This window comes from Cherax quadricarinatus, chromosome 56, assembly GCF_038502225.1.
Source record: "Cherax quadricarinatus isolate ZL_2023a chromosome 56, ASM3850222v1, whole genome shotgun sequence".
In the NCBI taxonomy this organism is placed as follows: Eukaryota; Metazoa; Arthropoda; class Malacostraca; order Decapoda; family Parastacidae; genus Cherax; species Cherax quadricarinatus.
The window spans coordinates 2,151,635-2,165,360 of NC_091347.1; the positions used below are offsets into that span (position 1 = coordinate 2,151,635).

General features: G+C 38.7%; 1 protein-coding gene across 2 annotated transcripts in view; it reads right to left on the reverse strand.

The window, feature by feature from the left end:
• Positions 1–7,642: 7,642 nt before the first annotated feature.
• LOC128700829 (calcium-activated chloride channel regulator 2) overlaps positions 7,643–13,726 on the reverse strand; it is a 134,454-nt gene continuing 128,370 nt past the window's right edge. The window contains exons 10-11 of one of the 2 annotated variants that reach the window (XM_070097018.1): positions 10,885–11,049; positions 7,643–7,799 (exon numbers count right to left, since the gene is read on the reverse strand). In XM_070097018.1, the coding sequence (XP_069953119.1) occupies positions 7,668–7,799; positions 10,885–11,049 (297 nt within the window). In that variant the 3' untranslated portion in view covers positions 7,643–7,667. Of the gene's footprint in view, positions 7,800–10,884; positions 11,060–13,726 lie in introns of those variants that run through there. The other variant, XM_070097019.1, reaches the window with a different exon arrangement.

The window sequence follows — 13,726 nt, forward strand, 5'->3', positions numbered from 1 at the left end:
TGGAGTTTGTTTAATTTTGTGTAAATTGGCAAAATTAGTCTCTCTCTTACTTAATGACGGAGTTCTGTTCGTAAGACCACGTTGGTAAACGAATTTGACGCTAAGCAAGGAGCATACTAATGGTAGTGGGTTTATGTCGCCCATCTTTGCTGTTGTTTTAATGTCACCTTTGCTCCATTTAAAACATTTTTAGTATATTTCTAAATGTTTATACATTAGTGTACTTTTTTTTTATAACAAGCTGGCCATCTCCCACCGAGGCAGGGTGACCCAAAAAGAAAAAATCCCCAAAGAGAAAATACTTTCATCATCATTCAACACTTTCACCTCACTCACACATAATCGCTGTTTTTGCAGAGGTGCTCAGTATACAACAGTTTAGAAGCAGTTACGTATAAAGATACATAACATTTCCCTCCAAACTGCCAATATCCCAAACACCTCTAAAGTGCAGGCACTGTACTTCCCATTTCCAGGACTCAAGTCTGGCTATATAAAAATAACCAGTTTCCCTGAATATTACCCTGCTCACACTCCAACAGCTCGTCAGGTCCCAAATACCATTCATTTCCATTCACTTCTATCTAACACGCTCATGCACGCTTGCTGGAAGTCCAAGCCCCTTGCCCACAAAACCTCCTTTACCCCCTCCCTCCAACCTTTTCAAGGGTGACCCCCTACCCCGCCTTCCTTCCCCTACAGATTTATATGCTCTCCATGTCATTCTACTTTGATCCATTCTCTCTAAATGACCAAACCACCTCAACAACCCCTCTTCAGTCATCTGACTAATACTTTTATTTACTCCACACCTTCTCCTAATTTCCACACTCCGAATTTTCTGCATAATATTTACACCACACATTGCCCTTAGACAGGACATCTCCACTGCCTCCAACTGTCTCCTCGCTGTGGCATTTACAACCCAAGCTTCACACCCATATAAGAGTGTTGGTACCACTATGCTTTCATACATTCCCTTCTTTGCCTCCATAGATAAAGTTTTTTGTCTCCACAATGCACCATTCACCTTTTTTCCTTCATCAATTCTATGATTAACCTCATCCTTCATAAATCCATCTGCTGACATGTCAACTCCCAAATATCTGAAAACATTCACTTCTTCCATATTCCTCCTCTCCAATTTTATATCCAATTTTTCTTTATCTAAATCATTTGATACCTTCATCACCTTACTCTTTTCTATGTTCACTTTCAAATTACTACCTTTGCACACACTCCCAAACTCGTCCACTAACCTTTGCAATTTTTCTTTAGAATCTCCCATAAGCACAGTATCATCAGCAAAAAGTAACTGTGTCAACTCCCATTTTGTATTTGATTCCCCATAATTTAATCCCACCCCTCTCCCAAACACCCTAGCATTTACTTCTTTTACAACCCCATCTATAAATATATTAAACAACCATGGTGACATTACACATCAATGTCTAAGACCTACTTTTACCGGGAAGTAGTCTCCCTCTCTTCTACACACCCTAACCTGAGCCTCACTATCCTCATAAAAACACTTTACAGCATTTAGTAACTTACTACATATTCCATATACTTGCAACATCTGCCACATTGCTTCCCTATCCACTCTATCATATGCCTTTTCTAAATCCATAAATGCAATGAAAACTTCCCTACCTTTATCTAAATACTGTTCATATATATGCTTCAATGTAAACACTTGATCTACACATCCCTTACCCACTCTAAAACCTCCTTGCTCATCCACAGTCTTACATTCTGTCTTACCTCTAATTCTTTCAATAATAACCCTACCGTACACTTTTTCTGGTATACTCAATAAACTAATTCCTCTATAATTTTTACAATCTCTTTTGTCCCCCTTCCCTTTATATAAAGGAACTATACATGCTCTCTGCCAATCCTTAGGTATCTTCTCTTCTTTAATACATTTATTAAACAAAAATACCAACCACTCCAACACTATATCTCCCCCTGCTTTTAACATTTCTGTCATGATCCCATCAGTTCCAGCTGCTTTACCCCCTTTCATTCTACATAATGCCTCACGTACCTCCCCCACACTCACATCCTGCTCTTCTTCACTTCTTAAAGATGGTATACCTCCCTGGCCAATGCATGAAATTACCGCCTCCCTTTCTTCATCGACATTTAACCCTTAAACTGTCCAAACGTAGATCTACGTTCACTCACATGGCACTCCAAATATTTTGAGAAATAAAAAATCTTTTTTTTTTTCTTTTAAAATGAAGAGCACATTTTTCTACGTGTTATAGGATAAAAAAAAATTTAGGGTCAGTACTTACCGAGATATAAGACCGTGAAGTTGGCTCTGGATGCTCACCTGTCGGCAACATCGACTCCTGCCCCTTGCAGAAGTGTTGCCAATATACCTTTTTTTCTCGTTTTTATTTTAATTTATATATTTTTTATGTTCTGATAATTACAATTTATAATAGTTCTTGTAATTTCATAGCCACTCTTTATTCTGACACTAATATTAGGTACTGAAATAGTGCTCAAATAGTCACAATCACATTGACAGGTGAACATTTACACCTGCCTGGGTTATTTATTATTGTCTAGAAATACATGTATATGCAAAGTATTTATTGGTCCCAGCAATGTTTAAGATACCCTGGCATATACCTTGAAGCATGTTGTTATGAAAGGCATTCCTATACTGTTGACAACCCAGTGACATTTGATAAATGCCCATTGCTCCAGCTAACCCTCGCTGTATCTGTTATCACTGTTACACACAAACATGTCTCGTCTCTGTCTATTTATCTGTCTGTCTATCTGCCTGTCTATCTATCTGTCTGTCTGTCTGCCTGGAGTATATGTATATCACACTCCTTGAAGAATCGTGTTATGACATCTGTTATCAACTCAGTGACATTTGATAAATGGGTGCTCGGGGAACCCTGGCTTTGTTTTCACTGATACACACAAAGATGTTTCTGTCTATCTATCTGTCTATCTTTGCCTGGAATTTTTGGATTATCCTAGGTAATTTACACTATGTATAATTGTACTTATGTGTACATGATAGACAGATATACATAGACAGAGATATAGACAGACAGAGATATAGATAGAGATACAGATAGACACAGATAGAGATATAGACAGAGAGACAGCCAGAAACAACCAAAGCCAGCCAGCTGGCCAGCCTGTCAAATACATAAGAACATAAGAAAGAATGAACACTGCAGCAGGCCTACTGGCCCATGCAAGGCAGGTACATGTCACCCCTTCCCCGGCTTAGACCAATGACCCACCTAGTCAGGTAACATCCATTGAAGGAAGGAGCATGACATCAGACCTAGTAGCACAAGCTAGTCAGGTCCAACTCACACCCACCCACACTCACTCATGTATTTATCTAACCTGTTTTTACTTTCTTCTTAAAATGGGAGTGTTAATGTGACATGGGATCAGTGAATCCCTGGTGTTTGCCACGCTATTTGCTCTAGCTGGCGCTCAATTGAACTGGTACTCCCACAAGGTACTAAGTGCTCCCAAATTTTTTTAATAGTGCACACACTGAGTGCACAGACCCATTCTTTCATGTCTAGGCGACTCAAGCCTATTGTGCCAAATTTAAAGGAATGAAAAATAAAATGTTGATCTACATTTGAAGCGCTATGCATGCAAACATAGATCTACGTTTGGACAGTTTAAGGGTTAAAAGTTCCTCAAAATATTCCCGCCCTCTACCCAATACCTCCATCTTCCCATTTACTAACTCCCCTACTCTGTTTTTAACAGACAAATCCATTTGTTCCCTAGGCTTTCTTAACTTGTTTAACTCACTCCAAAATTTTTTCTTTTTTATTTTTTTTTTTGTTTTTTTGTTTTTTCTTGTTTTCATTAAATTTTTTTGACAGTGCCTCTCCCACTCTATCATCTGCTCTCCTTTTGCACTCTCTCACCACTCTCTTCACCTTTCTTTTACTCTCCATATACTCCGCTCTTCTTATAACACTTCTGCTTTGTAAAAACCTCTCATAAGCTACCTTTTTCTCTTTTATCACACCCTTTACTTCATCATTCCACCAATCACTCCTCTTTCCTCCTGCACCCACCCTCCTATAACCACAAACTTCTGCCCCACATTCTAATACTACATTTTTAAAACTATTCCAACCCTCTTCAACCCCCCCCCTCTCCCACTACTCATACTTGCACTAGCCCACCTTTCTGCCAATAGCTGCTTATATCTCACCCAAACTCCTTCCTCCCCTAGCTTATATACTATCACCTATCTCGTACTTGCTGTTGCCATTTTCCTCTTGCTCTACAGAAGACGAAGAATCATTGAGCTCCTCAAGAATGCCAGATTATCTGATACACGGAAGGAAATGCTAACCAGGGAAGTGGAAAATATTGAGCTAAAGTTAAAGGACTCATACAGGATCCAGGAGAGACAAGATGAGCTAAAAGCAATTAATGAAATTGAAAGAAATTCTAAATATTTCTCTTCATATGCCAAAAACAAGTCAAAAACCACTTCTAGTATAGGGCCCCTGCTCAGACAAGATGGATCCTACACAGACGACAACAAAAAAAATGAGAGAGATACTGAAAACGCAGTATGACTCAGTGTTCAGCAAGCCACTAACCAGTTTAAAGATAGACAATCCAAACAATTTTTTCATGAATGAGACTTAAAGCCCTGCCAATGTAGGCCATATTTATGACATAACCCTAACTCCACTAGACTTTGAGAAAGCCATCGATGACATGCCCATGCACTCAGCCCCAGGCCCAGACTCGTGGAACTCGGTGTTCATTAAAAACTGCAAGAAGCCCCTCTCACGGGCCCTAAGTACATGTATACTATGGAGAAGGAGCTTAGACACAGGCGAGATTCCACAGTCACTAAAAACAACAGATATATCCCCACTCCATAAAGGTGGCAGCAAAGCAGTAGCTAAGAACTATAGACCAATAACTTTAATGTCTCACATCATAAAAATCTTTGAAAGAGTTCTAAGAAGCAGGATAGCAAACCACCTGGACTCCCAAAAATTGCACAACCCAGGGCAACATGGTTTCAGAGCAGGTTGCTCCTGCCTTTCGCAACTGCTAGAGCACTATGATATGGTCCTAGATGCACTGGAAAACAAACAGAATGCAGATATAGTATACACAGACTTTGCAAAAGCCTTTGACAAGTGCGACCATGGTGCAATAGCACACACAATGCATGCTAAATGGATAACTGGCAAAGTAAGCAGATGGATCTTCAACTTTCTAACCAATTGCACACAAAGAGTAGTGGTAAACAGAGTTAAATCAGATGCTGCCATAGTAAAGAGCTCTGTCCCACAAGGCACAGTACTCGCACCTATCCTGTTCCTTATTCTCATATCAGACATAGAGATGAAAACCACAGCACTGTATCATCTTTTGCAGACGATAATAGGATCTGCATGAGAGTGTCATCCATTAAGGACACGGCAAAGCTCCAAGAAGATATAAACCAAGTTTTCCAATAGGCAACAGAGAACTATATGATGTTCAATGAAGACAAATTCCAACCACTCTGTTATGGAAAACTGGAGGAAATAATAACTACGACTGAGTATACTACAAACTCCATTCACACAATAGAGCGGAAAATTAATGTGAAGGACCTGGGTGTGGTAATGTCCGAAGACCTCACCTTCAAGGACCACAACAATGCCACTATCGCAACTGCTAGGAAACTGGTAGGATGGATAATGAGAACATTTAAGACGAGATGCTAAGCCAATGATGATCGTTTTTAAATCACTTATTCTCTCTAGGCTGGAATACTGCTGTACATTAACATCCCCATTCAAGGCAGGTGCAATTGCAGAACTAGAGAATGTACAGAGAACCTTTACTGCATGTATAAGTTCCATCAAACACCTTAACTACTGGGAGCGCCTGGAAGCACTTGACTTGTACTCACTAGAGCGCTGGCGAGAAAGATATATCATAATCTACACCTGGAAGATTCTGGAGGGACTGGTCCCTAATATGCACACAGCAATCACTCCATACGAAAGCAAAAAATTTTTGCAGGCAATGCAACATACCCCCAGTGAAAAGTAGGGACATCACTGGTACACTAAGAGAAAACACAATAAGTGTCCGGGGCCCAAGACTGTTCAACAGACTCCCACCAGCAATAAGGGGCATTACGGGAAGACCCCTGGTTGTCTTCAAGAGGGAGCTGGACAGATACCTAAAGACGGTGCCGGATCAGCCGGACTGTGGTTTGTACGTTGGATTGCATGCGGCCGGCAGTAACAGCCTTGTTGATCAGGCCCTGATCCACCGGGAGGCCTGGTCGTGGACCGGGCCACGGGGGCGTTGATCCCTGGAATGCCCTCCAGGTAGACTCCAGGTAGACCTCTTACTCTAACTGTAGCTACAACTAAATAATGATCTGATATATCAGTTGCTCCTCTATAAACATGTACATCCTGGAGCCTACCCATCAATACATAATCTAACAAAAGATTATTCAAATGTACCTGACAATATTGCCGACAATACTGTATATGTATTGTAAAATACAGTGGACCCCCGGCTTACGATATTATTTCATTCCTGAAGTATGTTCAGGTGCCATTACTGAACGAATTTGTTCCCATAAGGAATATTGTGAATTAGATTAGTCCATTTCAGACCCCCAAACATACATGTATAAACGCACTTACATAATTGGTCGCATTGGGAGCTGATCGTAAACCGGGGGTCCACTGTACAGAATAGAGGAACTCAGATCTAATATACATTATTTAGGTATGCATACTGGTCAGAGAGTCCATCATAAGTCCGAGTTGTTGGTAAATGAGCACGTACGTTGCTGAGGGGAGGCTGTACGGACTTCTGTGAACTTTATAGCGTATGCCGTTTTGATAGATGAGTGAGCAGTTTCTTATACTCAAACAATAGAACTGAAGGCATACTAGTGACATACCTAGGAATTGGATCAAATTGGGGAATGCAGTTAGCTGAAAATGGGACCCAGAGTGAGCAAAATTGCTGATGCATAAACAGTACCCATACTGCCAGCTGTATACCTGTTTATCAGAGCTGTATGACCCTTATGGGTTTAACACTTACTTATGATTATAATAGTTTGCAACTGTGTAATTCTGTAAAGTTTTCATAAAGTTTTGGATTTTTTATGTCATTACCTTCAGAATATGATTTTCTACCATTTCAGAGGATTTTTTTTTTTTTTAAATCCCGACACTCAGCACTTGAAATGGCTAAACATGACATCACTGCCTCCAGTCTCCTCCTCCTCATTGTAGTGTTTAAAAAAACATAACAGTGTTTGTTCATTCCCTTTTTGTCTTCATGGGTAACATTCTTTGTCTCCACACATGTCTCAATGCACCACCACTCACTCTCTCTCTGATAGCATTAAAGAGCACTAAAGAGGTGTCAGAATTGCTGACATTAATAATACTCTTTTTCTATCAAATTCCTCAAATTTTCATAATGGAGTAGCTGCACTGATTTACAATAAGCTGAGGTAGAATAATAAACTGTAGGAAATATGTAAAAAAAATAAAGCTTCAGGTCCAACCAAAGTAGCATTCTAAAGATATTCAGAACTAAAAAGAAAGGCAAGACATAATATATTTCATAATGAGGATACTGTGCCTAATAAATGATTAGAACACAATTCTCAGGAGTAACTGACCTCCAACTCCATCGTCATGCAGCTTAAGAATCATTTCCCCAGTTTTACTGGTGATTATAGCAGTCACGTCAGCATACAGGACATGATGCCACCCTTTCATTACCTAGGAAATTAAAATTGTATCTTATATATAAGCCATAAAGAATTGTCCATTATACCATTTACGTAGTACTCAATGTACTCCATAAGAACAAGCAGAAGTATACACACAGAAGTATTGCAGACAAAAGGTTCCCTGCCTGCCAGTCACTTTATGGCTATACTTAAAAATCATCTCATCTCCCAAAATTAACTATACCAACACTATACTATATCATTCAACCAGTTTGAAATGACTGAAAAGAAATCCCAAAAATCTCAGGACTGCTTGATCAGTCTAAAACATTAATACATGCTTACAACTGTACCTTTGTAACATTGTATATTGTACTAACTGAAACACTATTACTGTATTTGTCTTTTGCTACCTCACTACTGTAGATCTTATTATTTACAAAATTTTTGGCTACCTCTCTTTATTAATAAGGTAAAATAATGAATACATAATAAAAATTTACCACTTAAACCTATGTCCAGTTTTAAGTAGTGTGTTAGCATTAGGATCAGTCTGCTCGAAATCCTCAGGCATATTAGTGGCTTTCTTTGTACATAACATTTTATAAAGTGTAAATGACATATTGTAATCTCTGCAAAGGAATAAAAATTTGTATGTACTTGTTTCTGCAGAGTAAGCAAGAACATAGTACAGTGGACCCCCGGTTAACGATATTTTTTCACTCCAGAAGTATGTTCAGGTGCCAGTACTGACCGAATTTGTTCCCATAAGAAATATTGTGAAGTAGATTAGTCCATTTCAGACCCCCAAACATACATGTACAAACGCACTTACATAAATACACTTACATAATTGGTTGCATTCGGAGGTAATCGTTATGCGGGGGTCCACTGTATTACTTGTAAGACTAGCAATACTAACTAGTGTGGCTAGCTTTCAAGAAAACATGGCTAGAATTATGGCTGGTTACTCAAAGTTATGAGGCATCTGTAGCTTCGTGGCTTAGCCCTTTGAGTGGCAGTTATTGATGCCAGGGTCCTTCACATAGATCTATGTTTTGAGCACAGCTACCTCAAGATAGGCTGTGAGTGGTAAATTTTGGCCTAGATATGAGAGACTAGTCTGTGCTGCCCCACATGGTGCATGATGGGAAAAGCAAAACTCAGACCTTGTGTTTGGTTTAAAATAGCAAACTAGGATGGTTTTTACAATTTTATTGGCTATTTCTTGGTATCATTTGATAGAATGGAAGTAATACTACTGAAATAAAGATAATTTTGGTTGGTTTCAGGACCATGAGCAGCTTGAAATTGGGTTTAAAGTAACAGAAATATTAGATTTTTGCTGATTTTCCTAAGTATGGTTAAGACCCCCCTTACACCCCAGTCTGTTTTATGGGTTTTTAATAGGTCTAATTCAGTTATTGGAATGTGAAAACAATGACCAATCATTCCTAGTTATATTTTTTTATCCGAGAAAAAAAGGGTAAATATTATTCAGTTTTTTTGTAAATATGAATTCAAATTGGAACAAAAAAGATGTTTTAGTGCATGAATGTTTATGTTCTTTATTTTGGACTCTGTTTTTAAATTGGAATTTATTTAATTTTGTGTAAAACTGACCAAATTATCGACTTCTGTGTACTATATAGGGTAGTTATAATGGCAAATTGGGCAGTTTCTTGTGCTCAATAGATAAAACAAAAAGCATGCTAGCAAAATAGCTAAGAATTTTTCTAAGAAGTGGCAATAAATTTGGCTAAAATAGGACTCAAAGTGGATGAAATTGCCAATGCATAAATTGCACCCAGTCCACTAACTTTGCACCTGCATAATTCCATAAGTTTTCCATCATACTTTTGGCATCGTTATCTTCAGAAATTTTTTTACCACTTCAGATGTTTTTTAATGTGGACACTGAGAGATATATTAATTTCAGGAGTCTTGACAGTGAAAGGGTTAAGATATCAGTATGTCAGCTATTTACACTTGTGAAGAGCTGATGACTTGGGTTCAAGTCCTTCTGGCTACTATATAGTACATAATCACCACAAGTACAGTGGTAAACAAGTTGATGAATGAGAACTATGTATTGTGCAACACCCAGGTATCTTCACCGCTGAAATGTTTCACCTGTGCAGCAGGCTTTATCAATCGAATACAAATACCCAACTGTTTCACTTGTGTCTCATTCATCAACTTGTCAGTATTATATACCATTAATCTTATCCTTTATGTGATCCCTGAAATTAACTCCTGACAGTGTCATGATTTTTCAGTAAGGAATAATAACAATTTTATCTTCTGAAATAGGAAAGAATCTTTTTCTGAAGGTAATGACACCAAAAAGCGTAAAAATTATGGAAACACGGAATTACACAGGCACAAAGTTAGTACTTTGTGCACAATTTATGCATTGGTGATTTTGCTCAACTTGAGTTTTCAGGTATTTCCATTGCTCAAACACACTGAACACAGGCACTACCTGATACAGTGCAAAATTCAACAAATTCTAATTTAAAAACAGTCCAAAATAAACATTGTAGACATTCTAGCTACTAAAGCAATCTTTTCTTTCCTCTCCTGTATAACACATGCCCTTCATTTTCAATCCATCATTACACACAAAATCAAAGTCTTTACCCTATTTCTCAGATAAGATGCATATAACCAATAACAACTAGCCATGGTTTAGGTGATCCCAGTAACTAAAGGAGACCTTAGTAAAAACCCATAAAACTAACCAGGGTAGGAGGGGTTTTACCATTCTGCAGCAAAATTGTCAAAAAATCAAATATTTCCACCACTTTGAGTCCTGTTTCAAGCTACTTCCAGTCTGAAATCTATCAAAATCATCTTTATTTCATTAGAAAACACACAAAATTGCTATCTTAAGCCACCATAAGGTAAGAAGTTTCCTTTCCCCATCATGCTGCATCAGGCAGAATTGTTTTGCACTGTGTATATCCACCACACACTCATTCTATCATGTCTATAACAAAATTTACTGCTCACAGCATATTTAAGGGTGCATGAGCAAAACTGGCACCTGTAACATAGATCTTCATTGGAGACAGTGAGAGAGTTAATGTTTGAAGTATTAAAGAAGTTACAAGTAAAATGAACAGTCTTACCATTGCAAACAGTGTGGGGACAGAGCTTGTGGTGTAGTAGAGGTTAGTCAAACCCTGAGATGACCACACCAATATGTTGAACACATTAACTGGTGTGGCTAACAGCATGGCTTTCACAAGAGTTACATCAGTTTTTCGTTGTATGTCCACTGTATAACTGGTATTCTGAAAAAATCTGTTTTAATCAATGTTTTGGTAATAGTCTTAACTTATTATATCAGAGCAAGTAATCACATAAAATATCTGACTGCAAGTATGTTAAGCTAATAGTGAAAAACAAAATAGAAAACTCTAGCACTTTCATGTGTGTGCACTCACAAGCGCACATTTCTCAAGGAATACAGTCTAACTTCGGCTGTTGATTGCATTACTTGTCAAATAAATCAGTTTTCAAACGAGGTGTTCGAGAAAAAAATTTCCTGGTTTTCATACGTTTTCTTGGTTGTTGACAGACAAGTTTTCATATGTATGGACAAAGCGACTCAGGTCACGTGCTCTGGAGCATGTCTTCCAGGAATGTGTCTTCCAGGACTATGCAGTCAGCATGGAAGAAATTGTGGCCCGACTTTGTGGCAGCCAGGGATTTTGGAGGCTTTGAAGTTGGGCCTGAGCCAGTAAAGGATATTGTGTTCCTAGGGAAAACCTTGGGCCCAGAGGTGACTGAACATGATGATGAGGAGCTGGTGGTGGAGCATAGAACTGAACTCACCATAGAAGAACTTCTAGACCTTCAGAAGGAGCAGCAACAGACTGCAGTGGAGGAGCTGTCATCAGAGGAAGAGGAGGCAAGGGATGATGTCCCCATTGCATTTGTCAAGGAAATGTGTGGTAAATGGTATGAAGTGCAGGAATTTGCTGAAAAATACCATCCAGACAAAGAAGTGGCCATCTGTCATGACAGTGTATGTCTCAGTTTAGACAAGTGTTAAAACAGAGCCTGAAACAAACCTCATTGGACAGGTTTTTAGTGAGAGAGAGAACCAGTGAGCCAGAACAGGGTGTTGGTGGTGAAAAGATACAAAGAGAGAAACAACAGTAGCTCTCCTCTGACAGGTAAAGGGCAGTTAAATTTTCATTTACTGTACAGTATTTCAGTTAAATTTTTGTTTAGTATTCATTTTTAGTTTCCCTGTGCTGTAGTTAGTACATTATTAATTTATTATTATATTTTCATTTGGAGTCTGGAATGGATTAATTCTATTTACATTATTCTTTATGGGAAAAATTGCTTTAGTTCTCATTGATTTTGGTTGATGAATTGAAATCTGGAATGAGTTAAATTCGAAAACCGAGGTTCCACTATATCAAAGATTTACATGAAAGCTCTCAATTGTGTATATTATTTCATTTTTAACTGTAGTAGGTTAGACTATTACATCATATGAAATGTTATGCTATTTTGAAATACTTTATTAACAACTATTTATTGTTTCTTTGATAAGGTTCTATGAACCATTCATGGAAGAGCAACCTGTTGGAAGGCCCATCACACTGGTTAATTGGCCACTGTAACTTTTTCACACTGTTAGCCTTATGTTTACCTTCTGTGTATTTACATTCCTTATGAGCACATACAACTGTACAGAATCTGTTAGTGGCCTTATAAACCCCAACAACAATAACTGTACATAAGTGCAGAAATCTATAGGGGAAGGAAGGAGGGGTAGGGGTCGTCCTCGAAAGGGTTGGAAAGAGGGGGTAAAGGAGGTTTTGTGGGCAAGGGGCTTGGACTTCCAGCAAGCGTGCATGAGCGTGTTAGATAGGAGTGAATGGAGACGAATGATACTTGGGACCTGACGATCTGTTGGAGTGTGAGCAGGGTAATATTTAGTGAAGGGATTCAGGGAAACCGGTTATTTTCATATAGTCGGACTTGAGTCCTGGAAATGGGAAGTACAATGCCTGCACTTTAAAGGAGGGGTTTGGGATATTGGCAGTTTGGAGGGATATGTTGTGTATCTTTATACGTACAGTATATGCTTCTAAACTGTTGTATTCTGAGCACCTCTGCAAAAGCAGTGATAATGTGTGAGTGTGGTGAAAGTGTTGAATGATGATGAAAGTATTTTCTTTTTGGGGATTTTCTTTCTTTTTTGGGTCACCCTGCCTCAGTGGGAGATGGCCGACTTGTTGAAAAAAAAAAAAAAAAAAAGTGCAGAACTCCAGTTGGTGTAGCGCAGTGGTTCTTAACCAGGGGGCTCACCCCTGGTTAAGAACCAGCTGTATTCTTAACCAGTGGTTTTCTTAACCAGGTTAAGAACCAGCAGTGAGCCCCAGGATTGTGAGTGATTTCCTCAGGGGATGGGGGGAACATCAAAGGCCAAAATAATGTTTGTCTCTAAGTATTTATGTGAGGCTGCATTTTCTGCACCAGTTGCTGTCAAGACCAAATACAGAAACAAGCTGAATGTTGATGGAGATTTGCGCTGTGCTCTCTCTCAGCCACGTGCCCATATGTTTGGGATCTGGCAGCTCAGAAGCAGGGTCATTAACCCTTTCAAAAGGGTCGGCAGGCCCTCTCCTAAACTTGTTCTCAGGGTCGGATATTTTTCGAAAAAAAAAATAATTATACAGTGGACCCCCGGTATTTCAATTCAATTCAATTCAATTCAAAGTTTATTCTCTATAAGGATTACAATGCTGAGTTTACAGAATTTGGTTATTGTGTGGTTTACATGTAGTAAAATAATAATTACAGAGTGTACCACTAGAACACCTAGCATGGCTAGGCATTTCGGGCAGACTTAGATTAAATCTTAAGTTTAAAATATTACAAAATTATGAGGTAAGTTGGTATTATGGCTATGTGACTAAATACTGGTTTGTGAGTTTAGCAATGTGA